General features: G+C 37.5%; 1 protein-coding gene across 3 annotated transcripts in view; it reads left to right on the plus strand.

Annotated features, from left to right (window-relative positions):
* The window catches only part of LOC114031924 (kelch-like protein 14), a 137077-nt gene extending 128936 nt beyond the window's left edge, over window positions 1-8141 (plus strand). For all 3 annotated transcript variants that reach the window (XM_027847140.1, XM_027847141.1, XM_027847139.1), the window contains exons 8-9: window positions 3311-3468; window positions 5970-8141. In XM_027847140.1, coding sequence (XP_027702941.1) covers window positions 3311-3468; window positions 5970-6110 — 299 coding nt within the window. In that variant the 3' untranslated portion in view covers window positions 6111-8141. The remainder of the gene's footprint in view (window positions 1-3310; window positions 3469-5969) is intronic.
* Window positions 8142-13221: the final 5080 nt, after the last annotated feature.

Here is a 13221-nt window from a genome sequence, read left to right on the forward strand (position 1 = left end):
TAATAAAATGGGAGCCTTCATAACTCAAGAGCAAGAACAATTTCTTATAACCCTGAATTCAGTGGAATAAATTATTCCTTAGCTCCAAACTACTAGTGATGCTTTCTTCTATAAATTGTTTTCTAGGAAGTGTAGTCAAGAGGAACTTTAGGCATAGCCTCAAAGAGAAGCTAACTCCTGGTTTGGATTTTTAAAAATAAATCAATTACAGTTCCCCAAGCAATTTTCTAAGTTAAATTTATACCATGAACAAAAGCAAGCATTTAGTAGTCTCTAAAATAAGCCTGAGAATCATAGAGAGCATAATGTGTTCAATAATGTTTAGAAAAATTCTAATTTTTAGTACCCAAACTGTAATTGACTTATTTTGAAAAATCAGTAGATGTCAGAGAATGCACTTGAACCCACAGCTTCCCAGCTCCAAGGCCAGCTCTTCCTCTGTCCAATAAGCCTCTCTATGTGTATGTACATATGTGATATATATATGTGTATATGTCTAATATATATTATATTATATGTATATTATATAAATGTATCAATTGTGTAATATATAATTATTTATATAATATAAACTATATCTAATATATTTATATAATTGTGTAATATTACACACTAGTATATTAATCATATAATCATATTGTGTTTATTGTGTAATATAACATATAGTATATAACATATATACAGATATACTATATATAATTGCTACTGCTATTACCAAATATTTCTGTCCAGCTCATTTTATATAAAAAGGAAGTGGCCAAAAATATCCTGGTTCCACATCTTTGAGAATGAACATTAGGTTTACAAAATGCTCTTGAGGTTGTTTTGCTCAAACATGTTGGGAAAGCAAGCATATTTCTATTCATTTAGCTTTCATTAAACAGTTAATTTTCTGCCCTCAAAAATTTCAATCTGCTAAGTGACAATGAAACCACCTGTGGTCATGGATAGAGAGCCAATCTCAGAGTTGAGAAGACTTGAGTTCAAGTTCTATCTCTGACATACAGTGTCCATATTATATTTGCCAAGTCATTTAACCTCTTAGTATCTCCAGTATCTTTAACGTCTTTGTATCTTTAACATTAATAATATCTTAGTATCTCTGATGAATAGAGGGAAAGGGAAGGTAGTGAGAATGAATTTATTTTTACCTCTGATTCTTTTCAGTAACTAAGAGCAAACACTCATTTGTGGAGCTAAAATTCTTATTGTAGTGTCTCTGGTACCTTTATCTCATCCAACTTCATTATGTAGATGCTAAGATTTATTAGAAAGGCTTTTGACAGATTCTGATAATGTTATGATGACCTTTCTATGGCCTTCCTGAAATGCTTTCCTAATCTATGAATTAATTTCAATCAATCAATAAACACTTATTAAGTGCCTACTGTATGCCAGGCACTGTGCTAAGCATTCTTCATGTCCGTACAATTCTGACAGCAGTTCATAACTCAGGGGGCCTACTCACTCCCCTCTAGACACGGTCTACCATGGCCACATCTCCCATTTCAATGGTGTAGGATCACAAACTCTCCATGCCTTAGTAGACAATTTCTTGAGTTTCTCCGGCTGAAAAATTCATTACTTGATGGGCAAAATTATGGTTATAAGCCATGCTGAACTAACTAAGCTGAATTTTGGAAAACAGATGTATTGCCCAAGCCATACTCAAAGCCTGGTAGGATATTCCTGAGCTTTTATTCCATTAGCAGCAACTCCAAGAACTCAGCATCACCTCTACAACATGAGGTCTCATAAAAGTAAAATTTGAATGGAGTTCCTAATCTAGCACATCACAAAATGTGAGCATGATAACTAGAAAATTATCTCTGGTTACAGATGTGTACTTGTTTTTCTCTTAGTATCAAAACTAAGGGCTGACTCTCCTTCAGGGATTCTTTTTCCTTCTAGTGACTTAGGTATTTGTGATTGTTCATATAAAGAGTTTTGGGATTCACACGTACAATTCTTCACTTTCAAGTTATACTGACCACTAGGCCCATTCAGTGGGTTTATTTCCCAGTTTTTCATTCATTCTAGCATTCTTGTCCTTCATAATCTGTTTTGACTACAAGTCACATCTATTCCAGATAAGTGTAAAATTGGGGCAGCATTCTTTTCAAAAATATTTCTGGCTTTTCGTTTGCAAGCTGCAAGTAGTCAAAGGATATGAAGAAATAATTTTCAAAAGAAGTGCAAGCTACCAATAACCATATGGAAAAATAATCAAAATCACCAGTGATGAGAAAAATAGAAATGAAAACAGCTCTCAGGTTTAACACCTCACACTCATCAAAAAGGTGAAAATAATAAAGATGGAAATTGCTAATTTTGGAATGATTGTTGGAAAACAGAAACACTCTTAACTGTTTACTGGATAAATTAATTAGTGTGGTTATTCTGGGAAAGAAATTGTAATTAAACAAGAAAATTCACTATAATGTTTATATCTTTTAATCTATCATTCCCACTTCTTGGAACATAATCCAAACAAATCAAAGAAATAAAGATTCCATTTCTACTAAAATATTCACAGAATCCCTTTCTATAGTTAGAAAAAATCAGAAATGGATCCTCATCTGACAAATTATAGGATATGAATGTAAAAGAATGTTATTGTTCCATAAGAAACAATTGATATGAGGAAGTTAAAGAAAGAAGAACAGTTGTATGAACTGATGCAGAGTACATAGAACCAGGAGAGCAATACACGCAAAGGCCAAGAATGCTCCTGTCACTCCTCCTACTAGAAGGCTGACTCTGCCACATCCGGCTCTGGCCAGCCTTCAGGAGAGAAGGGGCCATGAGGCTGCCAAAAGTGGAGCAAACCAGCCCAGATCAGGAATAGAGTTGGTCAAGGCTCTTGTGCCCATCAGTAGTAAGATCAAGCCTTTGATGGCCTCTGCATTTTCAGCCTAAGCAAGATAGGAAGACCCAGCCTTGCAAAGAGAAAACAATTATACCAATGTGTATACAAAGACTCCAATTATGTGAACAAAACACAACAGCGAAAGCATTAAAAGGTCGGCAGATTCAGATGAATTTTAGTTACCACTATTGATTTTAAAGAACCATGATGAAGTACACTTCCCTTGCTCAGTGTAAAGGTGAGGACCCTTGGGAACAGAATGGTCTATATGCCAGCATATAAGGTCATCTTGTCATTTACTTTTGCTTAATTGTTTTGCCTTATTACAAGGGGGGATAATATCAGAAAATGGCTATGGTATAAAAATCAGAAGAGCATTAATAAATGTTTTATTTGAAAGAGAGACTGGGCTTTAAAACTGGTTCCCATTATGTCACTCAGGTTTCTCCCACCTTGATGTCATGCTTGTGGAATGCTATGATCCCAAGGGTGACCAATGGAATATTCTGCAGACTCCCATTTTGGAAGGCCGAAGCGGCCCTGGTTGTGCCGTTCTTGATGACAGCATTTATCTCGTAGGAGGCTACAGCTGGAGTATGGTATGTGTTTACTTCTTGCCTTCATCCTCACTGCTTTCCCTTACAACCAGAAATAGTGCTTATTTTCTGCTTGTTCCCCCAGAGGTTAGCATTCTAGCCTGAAGTCTCTCATGCCTTTATTTATTTATTATTTTTAGGTTGCTTTACTTAGATTTACAGGTTCATTTTGCAAAGTTGCCATTAATTGTTTCTTAGGTTGTATCAATTTCTATTTTCATGGTTTGTTTTTTTTTTTTTTTGTATGATGAGAATATGATCTGAGAAGGAACGTTCTTGTTGGGTGTATACACCATTTCGTAATTACATTAGCTGTGCCAAGGCAAACGCACCCAGCTTACACATGACTGAATATTTATATGTGCCCAATTCTGGAGGTGTACATAATAAACTGTTTACAACAGTGTAGAAACAAACTGGACAGAACTTAGAGGTGTGTTTTCATCAAATAACTCCCACTCCTCATCTCTGTTCCATCAATAAGCAAGAAGGTTCTATATTGAGGAAAGGAAATTTTGTAGTCTGACTCCTAAGGTTGGTAAGGCAAATAAAACTAGTAATATTGTTTCCTAGTTTAGATGGCTCCTTTAGGCTATGTGAATAGACTTAGGGGAAGACTGGAAGATTTGTTTGTATTTTTCTTTCCATTTTCAGCCTTTCTGTAGGAATTTCACACTTCCCTTCCAGATAATTTCTCCCTCTTCTCCCCCATCCCCTCCTTCCCCAAATAGCCAAAATACTTCTGTGGGGTTAAGGCCCTGAGGCAGTTATAGGATATGGGAGCAAAATCATTGCGGCAGGTATTCAGATAATTCAAGAGCCAAAACAACTTTCAGTTTAATCATTTGAATCTTTAAAAAAAAAAAAAAGACATTTTTTTGGTCTTGACTGTCTGGATAATTATTTCAATATTTGAGCAGTTCATTTAAGCAAACTTGTCTTAACAACAGGGGTAATGCAGAGGACTGTGATAGATACCATGAGATCTTCCTACACTTCACTCCCCTCTCTGCTCTGTGTGACCCAACTACACTGACCTACTGCCTGGTGCCCTCACAACCCTCCATCTCCTACTCCCAAATGTTTTCGCTGGCTTTGCCCTCAGGCCTGGAAGGCACTTCTTCCTCACCCCCACTTTTAGAAACTCTAGATTCCTTCAGAACTCATTTCAAGTGTTACTTTCTATATGAAGCTTTTCCCCATCTGCTAGTGAATTCCTTCCCCAAACTGTCTTGCACGTGTGCGAGCGTGTATGTGTGTGTGTGGTGTGTATGTGTGTGTGTGGGAAGAACAGAGCATGTATATGTATAATATGTATGGATGTATGTATGTGTGTATGTATGTATATACACATATATAGTATCTATGTATAGTATAATTACATGTGGTATGTATGAATGTAGAGCACATGTATTATTGTGTACACACATGGACATGCATGGTGCATCTATGTGTCTATACATTGTATTCTATATGCATATATACATGTTGTGCATTGTATATAGATTGGTGTGAGTATGTGAGCATATGTTAGGCATATATATGTGTGTATATACACTTGTGTGCATGTATGTACACACATATATGCACATGCACATGCCCCATACACACATGTGCATTGTGAATCACAGTATTCATATATGCATATGCATATGAGTATATATGTGTATATGTGCATATATACATAGGTACCTGTGTATGGATATGTTTAATGCATGTATGTACCTTGAATGTATGCATATACACCAAAGTGTGCCTATATAAATATGTGTATGCATATATGCATATGTGTATATACTCCATTATGCACGTGTATGTTACACAGTACACACATATATATGTAGTGTGTATGCATATGCACATGTGTATGTGTACGTATACATTGGCACGTACATATATTGTCTCCATCATTAGAACAAAAGGTCTTTAATGACAGGGACTTATTCACTTTTTCTTGGCATGGGCAGCACTTAACCCAGTGTCTGTCACATAGTAGGAACTTAATAAATGCTTGACTAATAGATTAAGAGAGATTTTTTTGAAAGTTTTGCTGACATAATGCCTACCCTCCTGGTGCTTACAATCTAGCAGGGGAATATGACACATAGATAACTATAACAAAATAATCTATTAGTATATGAAATAGATGCAAAGTTCTCTGTGAGGCCAGAGCAGCAGAATAGATAAATCAAGTCAACAGTCATTTATTGTACCCATACTGTAGGAGGTAGAGAAGTATAAATTGTTGTTTTTTTCCCTTAAGGGACAATCAGATCGATTTTCCACTTCTCAGTTAATACAGGACTAACTTTAGTGACAGTCACCAAAATAGATTTTGGTATCTTTGGGGGAAGTTTCCCTTTAAATAAAAATGGTCTAAAAACCCCTTCCTTCCATAAAAGTGTTTTGGGATGAAAGAGGGGAATAAATTCTCTAGAATTCACAGAAATAAATAACCCTGGATTTGTGCCATGCTTCAGTAAAATCTTCTTATTGTTTTCCAGGGAGCCTACAAGTCATCAACCATTTGCTATTGCCCGGAGAAAGGAACCTGGACAGAGTTAGAAGGAGATGTAGCTGAACCGCTTGCAGGCCCTGCTTGTGCCACAGTTATCCTACCAGCCTGTGTACCTTACAACAAATAGCACACAGGGCACATTGAATTGAACAAGTACCCCATTCTGGGAAGTGATGACAGGTGACACAAATATTTTAGTAGGGAAAATGATGTTCTACAGACACAACTTCCAAAACCCACCTTTGGGTTTAGATTGATGCTTTAAAGGCAAACTATAAAAAAAAAAAAATCCCCATTCTTGGACACATACCAGTCTTGTGAAGCAAGTAGCTAAAGACCATACCACACCTCCCATGTTGACAGACTGCCATCTCAGGCTGGTTTTCACTAACTTGGCCCAACGTCACGGAAAATCCTCGCATTGATCTTAACTTTCCAAAGGAGAAAGATAGATGTCTGACGACTGCCCCAGAGAGATCTAAGAGCAGTATTGTGCTTTGTAGTCTGCCTGCATGTGATCCGTGTTGATGTTTTGGAGATGTTGTGTTCTCTGAATGCTTCAAAAATTCACCCAGAATCACAGGAATGGCATCTTGGTCTGATAATCCTGAAGTCTGGTGGTTACACAGGCTCTGGAGGCCAAATAATTTTAGAAAAAGCACTCAAAGCTAACTTCTCTTCATCCACCCCCTGTCTTCCCAGCGTCACAAAGGAACTAAGCAAAGAGATGGAACTGGTGAGGAAAGGTAGGGACCCTGTTAGAGACCCCGTGGTTATTGCCCTTCGTTGTCATAAGCTACTCAGTGTCCCTAATTTTGAGGCCTTCATCCAAGCTATCTGTCCAAAAGATTTGAATTGAGCACAGGCTGCTGCTGCAGTCAATTCCCTGAGAATTGTACTCTCCCATTTTCAGGACCGCATAAGTAGTGAACACACCTGTCATTTGCTTCAAAGGCTGGGGCCGGTAAATTTGGTTATCATGGATTCAGATGAGATGTGACTCAAAGTTTGACCCATGGGAAAATCAGCCCAGATTGCCCTCTGCAACCCAGAGACCAGGAGCTAGCATGCTTCCTGTAAAGTACAATCTTACTTGTTTCTCTGTTGCTGAGAAACATGAAATTTTAAATGATTTAAAAGAATCACAGCAACTTCCATTTATTTTATTTTAGTTCTCAACAAGGCGTTGGGCCTCTCCCCACCCTCAGCTGGCTGGGGGACAGCACATGATTTACCATCATTATTTGCCAAACTGGGCACATCTTTATTGCTCTCGTTGGTGATGCTTACACACAGAGACAAAAAATTAAATTGTTCTCTTGGCAGTCACAGCAGCAGCAGGAATTGTCGAGGGGAGGGAGCAGGAGTGAGAGAGTTTACATTTGTCAAATCAGAAGGGGCAAAATTGGCAAGATGAGAAATTTCATTTTCAAGCTTTTAGGAGTCTAATAAAACACCAGTAAAAAAAGTAAGGCAAAGATATAAAAAGATAAAGAAATGGTTGGATCTTTTGATAAATAGATCCTTTAAAAGCAGTATGAGGCCACAAGTGGGAATGCTTTGGTAAGACTCTCTTATTGAGGAACATGGAAGGATGGAGTGAAGGTGCTCGAATCTGAAACTGTTCCTACAGTAAAGTGCAATCGTAATTGTTTTTGTATTTATTTGTATGTTCAGATCCAAAGGATCCCTTGTAAAAAGATATCCAGTGCAATCAACTTTCATTTTTTCCCTTGAAAGTATATATATAAAGAGAGAGAGAAAGAAAGAAAGAGAGAGTAACTAGTTACAGTGTTCCATATAAGAACCTCAGCTGATACTCTGATGAGAAGAAGGTTGGCCTCGGGGTCTTTTATGGTGAGCTGACACCTGCTCCCTCCGAAATGTACAATTTAGGCTTTTAAAAGGATCCTTGTCGTCCTTTGACTGGTTCTTTGTCTTATTTTTTCCTTTTCAACTGAGATAAATTTTAGCATTTATGAGAACTGTATGTAAAACTTTCTGTCTTTCAGGAAGGCATGACCAAGGAGAAAGTGATATAACTGAGTAAGTCACAGAGAATGTAAATTTTGTACAGTATTAGAATGTGTAAATGACGCTTGCTTGTAAGGGGAAAACTTTAAATAAAACTTTATGTACTAATTCAACTGTCTACCATATTGCTACTTATAAAGCATATGTATAAATATCTACATTAAATTCTTTGGAAGTTTTTTTTATCATGTAAATGTGTAATTTTTTTAAAAAAATTGTGTGGCAGTATTTAAATATGTTCCTTGACTAGAAAATATGTCCAGTAAAGATAGGCCTCTGACCTAGGGCACTTTACATTTCCTAGAAAAGAGACTGGGAGATGAAAATCTGAGTCAAATACATGTTTCCAAAGGGACATAATAAATGTTATATTATAGCAAAATCCAACATCTATTAAGTACCTACTGTGTGTAGATCACTGTAGCTTGGAAGTCATAGAAGCTGAGATGACCAAGGGTCCACTTGCCCAACTTTTAATAAAAATGATAATGATTCTATATTTAATCAAATGTGAACAATATACCTATACATCCCACTCTATAAAGTTTTCTGAAATGTATGCAAATCAATAAAACAGGGCAATATGTTAAATAATTGTACACAGTTTAAGACACTGATCTAAGAAGTCCCTAGAAAGGGCCTATGCAGGACAGAGGGAAGGTATATGGGATCATGAGGAAATAGAGGATTCCCTGTAGAAGGTTATGCAGGGCAAAGAGAAGCCACCTGAGGCCCTGAGCTAAGATCTTGGATATCAGAGCATCTCATGAAATAAACTGACTGTGTAACCTATTTTGTACCCTGCCATATGTATGCGCAATAATTAATAATATGGGGTAATTAGCAGATTTGCACTAAATTGAATTTCTGGTAATCAAGTACTTCACACATTTTTCCATTTATGCATATATTTAACAAATATTTACTTGTATATATTATGTTCAAGGTACTGCAGGGGGGTCAAAAATGATTTAGAATGTGGATTGTATTTCTATCCTGAATTTAGAGATAAAGTCAGCGAACATCAAACGTCTTCTATGTTTGAGTCACACGAGGTGGACATATTCACATCCAGAACTGGGACAGGGCATTTGTGCTCCCTACATGAGATTTGAAAGGAATGCCCCCTGTATGTTATCGTATGACCTGACTTAGAAAATAACCAATGTCTTGGAGAACAAAAATTTTTGGCTTTACAAGTTGTACATTTGTAATAAGCTGCATTAAAAATAGTAAAATGTCCCTCATTGATAGAGCCTCTGTCCCAGGGTACCAACATCTGTAGGGACCTCACTTCTGTATCACAGCAATCTCTGTCCCTTTTCTTCTCCTGGCCCCAGATGCTATCACCATTATAGCCTCTCCTGAAGACTCCCACCAAACTCCAAGTGAAGTTTGTCAGACCTGCTCAAGGAATCACCCTGCCAGCGTGGCTGCGTTTGGAATCAGATTGCCTTCTGCACTGCTGCTTTCACATCCCCGTACCTCTTGCTCAAATGAATTTGCCCTGCATGAAAAGATTCCTAGTTAGAACCTTGCTCATCGTATTCTACCGAATATTGTACCACAGGTAACTGTTTTCTTACCTATACTTAGTTTCACCTGTCTTCATACCTGCTTTTTTTTCTTCCTTTTATTAGTACAGGCTGAGGACTTTTTTTTGTTTTTTAACACTTTCCTTCAAAATTAATAAATCTTAATTGTACAGTGCCTTGCACATAGTAGGGACTTACTAGATATTGGAAATTAATCGAATAACTAAAAATAGCACTAATGAGCCTTCAAGAGCCTTCCTCTGACGGGACATTGTGGTGTAGAGGCAATCCTGGGTTCTCAAAGGCCACACCAGTAGATGAGAAGATCTGACAGATCCTACCAACTTGAAAAAGCTTCCATCATGAACACAACAGGACACATGTTTTCCACCTGAGGATGCACTAGCCAAGTTCAAAGAGTCTCATCAACCAACAGGCCACCAGGTGATGTTTTGGTTTGGTTTGGTTTGGTTTTACCCCCAGCATTTTTTATAATCTAAGATGTGGAGGCATGACCGTCATCAGTGATGGAGGCACCCACCCAAATGAAATGACAGATTCTTTAGACATTAGATTAAGATGACATTACAATGAAGGAGTTTTTCAGTCCAAGATGTCCTTCGGAAGAGTTAACATAGAGACAAACATTGCAGAGATTTCTCTTTTCCATTCTGCTCTTTCTCTTGTATCAACACTTGTTCATGTGAAGATTTGCATGGCATATTCAAAGAAAACTGGTTCCTATTTAGTGTACAACCTCCTTCAAATACAAATGAACTACCAGAAAATCAATTAGCATTTATTAAGCACTTACTGTGTGCCAGGTTCTAGAGATACAAAAACAAAAGTGAAATAGTCTCTACCTTTAAGGAGTTTTTAACCAAGCCAGAGAAGACAACCTGTACACATACAGATATTCATCTTTTTTAAAGCACAGTTCTGACCACAGCCATCAAAACTTCCTGGACCTCAGTTTCCCCAACTGTAAAATGAGAATGTTGTATAAGATGACCTCTGAAGCATCTTCCAGCCTTCATTGGATCGATAACAAAGGCCCAAATTCCTTAGCTTGGCATCCAGGGATTGCCACATAATCTGACCTAAGTTCAAATTTATCTCTATTTTTGCTCCTAACATAACCTATATAGCACCCAAACTGGACTACTCTTTGTTCCCCAGTTATGCTTTGTAATTTCCTGCCTCAACATCTTTGCTCATGCTCTCTCTCCTGAAATTTCTTCCTCACAATGAACACCTATTGAAATCCTCTCTATTCTTGAAAACCTAATTAAAAGATTCCCATATTTGATCCCCTACCCCAACTTGGAAGTGACCTCTCCTTTCTCTGGACTGTTACTCTATTTTCTTTGTACTCTTTTTATGGTTCTTACCACATTGTAGTGATTGGTGTTCATGTCTGAGTTCCCCTATTAGCTTATAAACTCCACATGGCCAGGGACCTTGTCTTATTCAAATTTATATTGACTGTCACAACTAGTATGGTGTTTTGCATGTAGAAGCTGGCTATAACATCTTTGCTGAATAATTCAACGGATAGATATTAATCTATCTGTATGCTTTGATTTAGATACTGCCAATTCAGAATGTCCGAGACAATGTTCACATATGTTTTTCATTATTCCCACCACCGAATTTATGCCACTATATTTGAAGACAACTTCTCCCTTTCAATAACATGTTGGGGTTTTTTTAATCATAAGAATTTGGAGATTAAGGGCTTCCAGATCTGCAGAAACACTACTAATCTGTGTCATCTTAGGTCCTGGTCCTCATTACCATTTCTTTTGGGAAATACTAAAAAAAATTTCCAGTCCCCTCTGGAGTGGCTACAAATTGTACTTTGATTGTGAGTTGGGCCAGACCACCAAAACATCCCTCCTTCAGGCCAGTTGGAATCCATGAAATTTGGCAAGAATTCTAGTCCCAGATTGGCAAATTTTTCTTCATAGAGTAGAAATGATTATAGAGACTATTGAAACCAGCTGGAATGGAAGGTATTCAATGTTCCTCTGGCAAGACTGGCTATGGTAACCTAATTCAAAGGCCAAGAACCTCCTCGCCAAGACATGTCTCTAATGGTCATTTAGGAGAAAAATCTCAGTCAGGCTTTTAGTTTAGACCACCCCAAAGTGTGTTTCTCCTCTTTTGAACTCTGACAGCATATATTATTTTTATAACTCAAGAGGTACTTGTCGTATATTTCTTTATATTATTTGCTATTTCTTCACACGTATTTTCTCTACCTAACTAGTTTGTAATCAAATTGTAAGCAGTGACCATATGCTATGTTTTTGATGCGCCTTGAGTAAAGTAGGTGCTAAATATTTTAGCACTTTCATTGGGCTCAGATAGATTGAATAATTTTTCTCTTGGTTACAAAGAGAATAAATGTCAGAATAAGAAATGGAATTAAAATCATTTAATTCTAAACTAGTACATTCAGTCCAGTCTTTGTCTTAAGCTAGCATCATTCATTTCCAAGTGCCATTGGACATCTCAAATTGAAATCTCAACAGCTCCTCAAAATCGACACGTCCAAAAAAGAACTTCCTTATATTATTGACTGACCCAGTGATTAGCACCGCAGTATCATTTAACCAATTAACATCAATTAGCTTTTATACAGGGATATCTGTTGAGAAGATATAACAAGAACAGAAGTATAAAATATCTCCTTCCAAAACTGAAGGCACATTATCTCTTACACCACCTTAGCCCCTGTTCTCAAGGAGCTCCACAGTAATGGGAGCTATCATATACAAACAACTATGTGCAAACAAGAATGTATGCAGGATAAATAGAAGATAATCCAAGAGGGAATGTACTAGCATCAAGGGGGATTGGGTAAAAGGCTTCTTGTGGAAGGTGAGATTTTAGCTGGGACTTGGAAACCAAATAAGACAGGAGGCTTAGACGAGGAGAGAAAGAATTCCAGACATGAAGGACCGGCAGTGAGGTAGGGAAGGGACAGAAAAGAGGCCATTGTTACTAGACTGCAGAGTGTGGGAGTGAGTAAGGTATAAGGAGACTGGAAAGGATGTAAGGGAACAGGTTATGAAGGGCTTTCAAAGTCAAACAGAGGATTTTGTATCTGATCCTGGAAGCAATAAGGAACCACTGACGTTTATTGAATAGGAGGGTGATGTGGTCAGACTTGTACTTTAAGTAGATAAATCTGACAGTTGAGTGGAGGATGGACTAGAGTGAAGAGAGACTCTGAGGTAAGAAACCCAATCAACAGACTATTGCAATAGTCCAGATGTGAATTAATAAGGGCTTGCTCTATGGTAGCGGAAGTATTGGAGGAAAAAAGATGGCATATATAGTAAAAATGTTCTCTCAGATTGGCTTATAAACTTATATATGTGATCACTCATATTCTGTATGTGTACGTGTTTCTTACTCACTCTGTAATGTCAAAAGTTCAGAAACACAGGATCATGGATAATGAAGATAAATCTTGCTGTATTAGAGCTGAAAAGGGCCATTTGGAAGAGAATTCCAAGCCTAATTTGAACACTTATTGGTTATGCGATCATGAGTGAGTACAACACCTGTGTACCTCAGTGTCTCTTATCTGCAAAACGTGGATGATGCCACACTAAAGAGCTCAGAGGATTGTTGTGAGGAAAGCACACTGTAAACCTT

The sequence above is a fragment of the Vombatus ursinus genome, unplaced genomic scaffold (assembly GCF_900497805.2).
Source record: "Vombatus ursinus unplaced genomic scaffold, bare-nosed wombat genome assembly UNPS02015255.1, whole genome shotgun sequence".
Taxonomy (NCBI): domain Eukaryota; kingdom Metazoa; phylum Chordata; class Mammalia; order Diprotodontia; family Vombatidae; genus Vombatus; species Vombatus ursinus.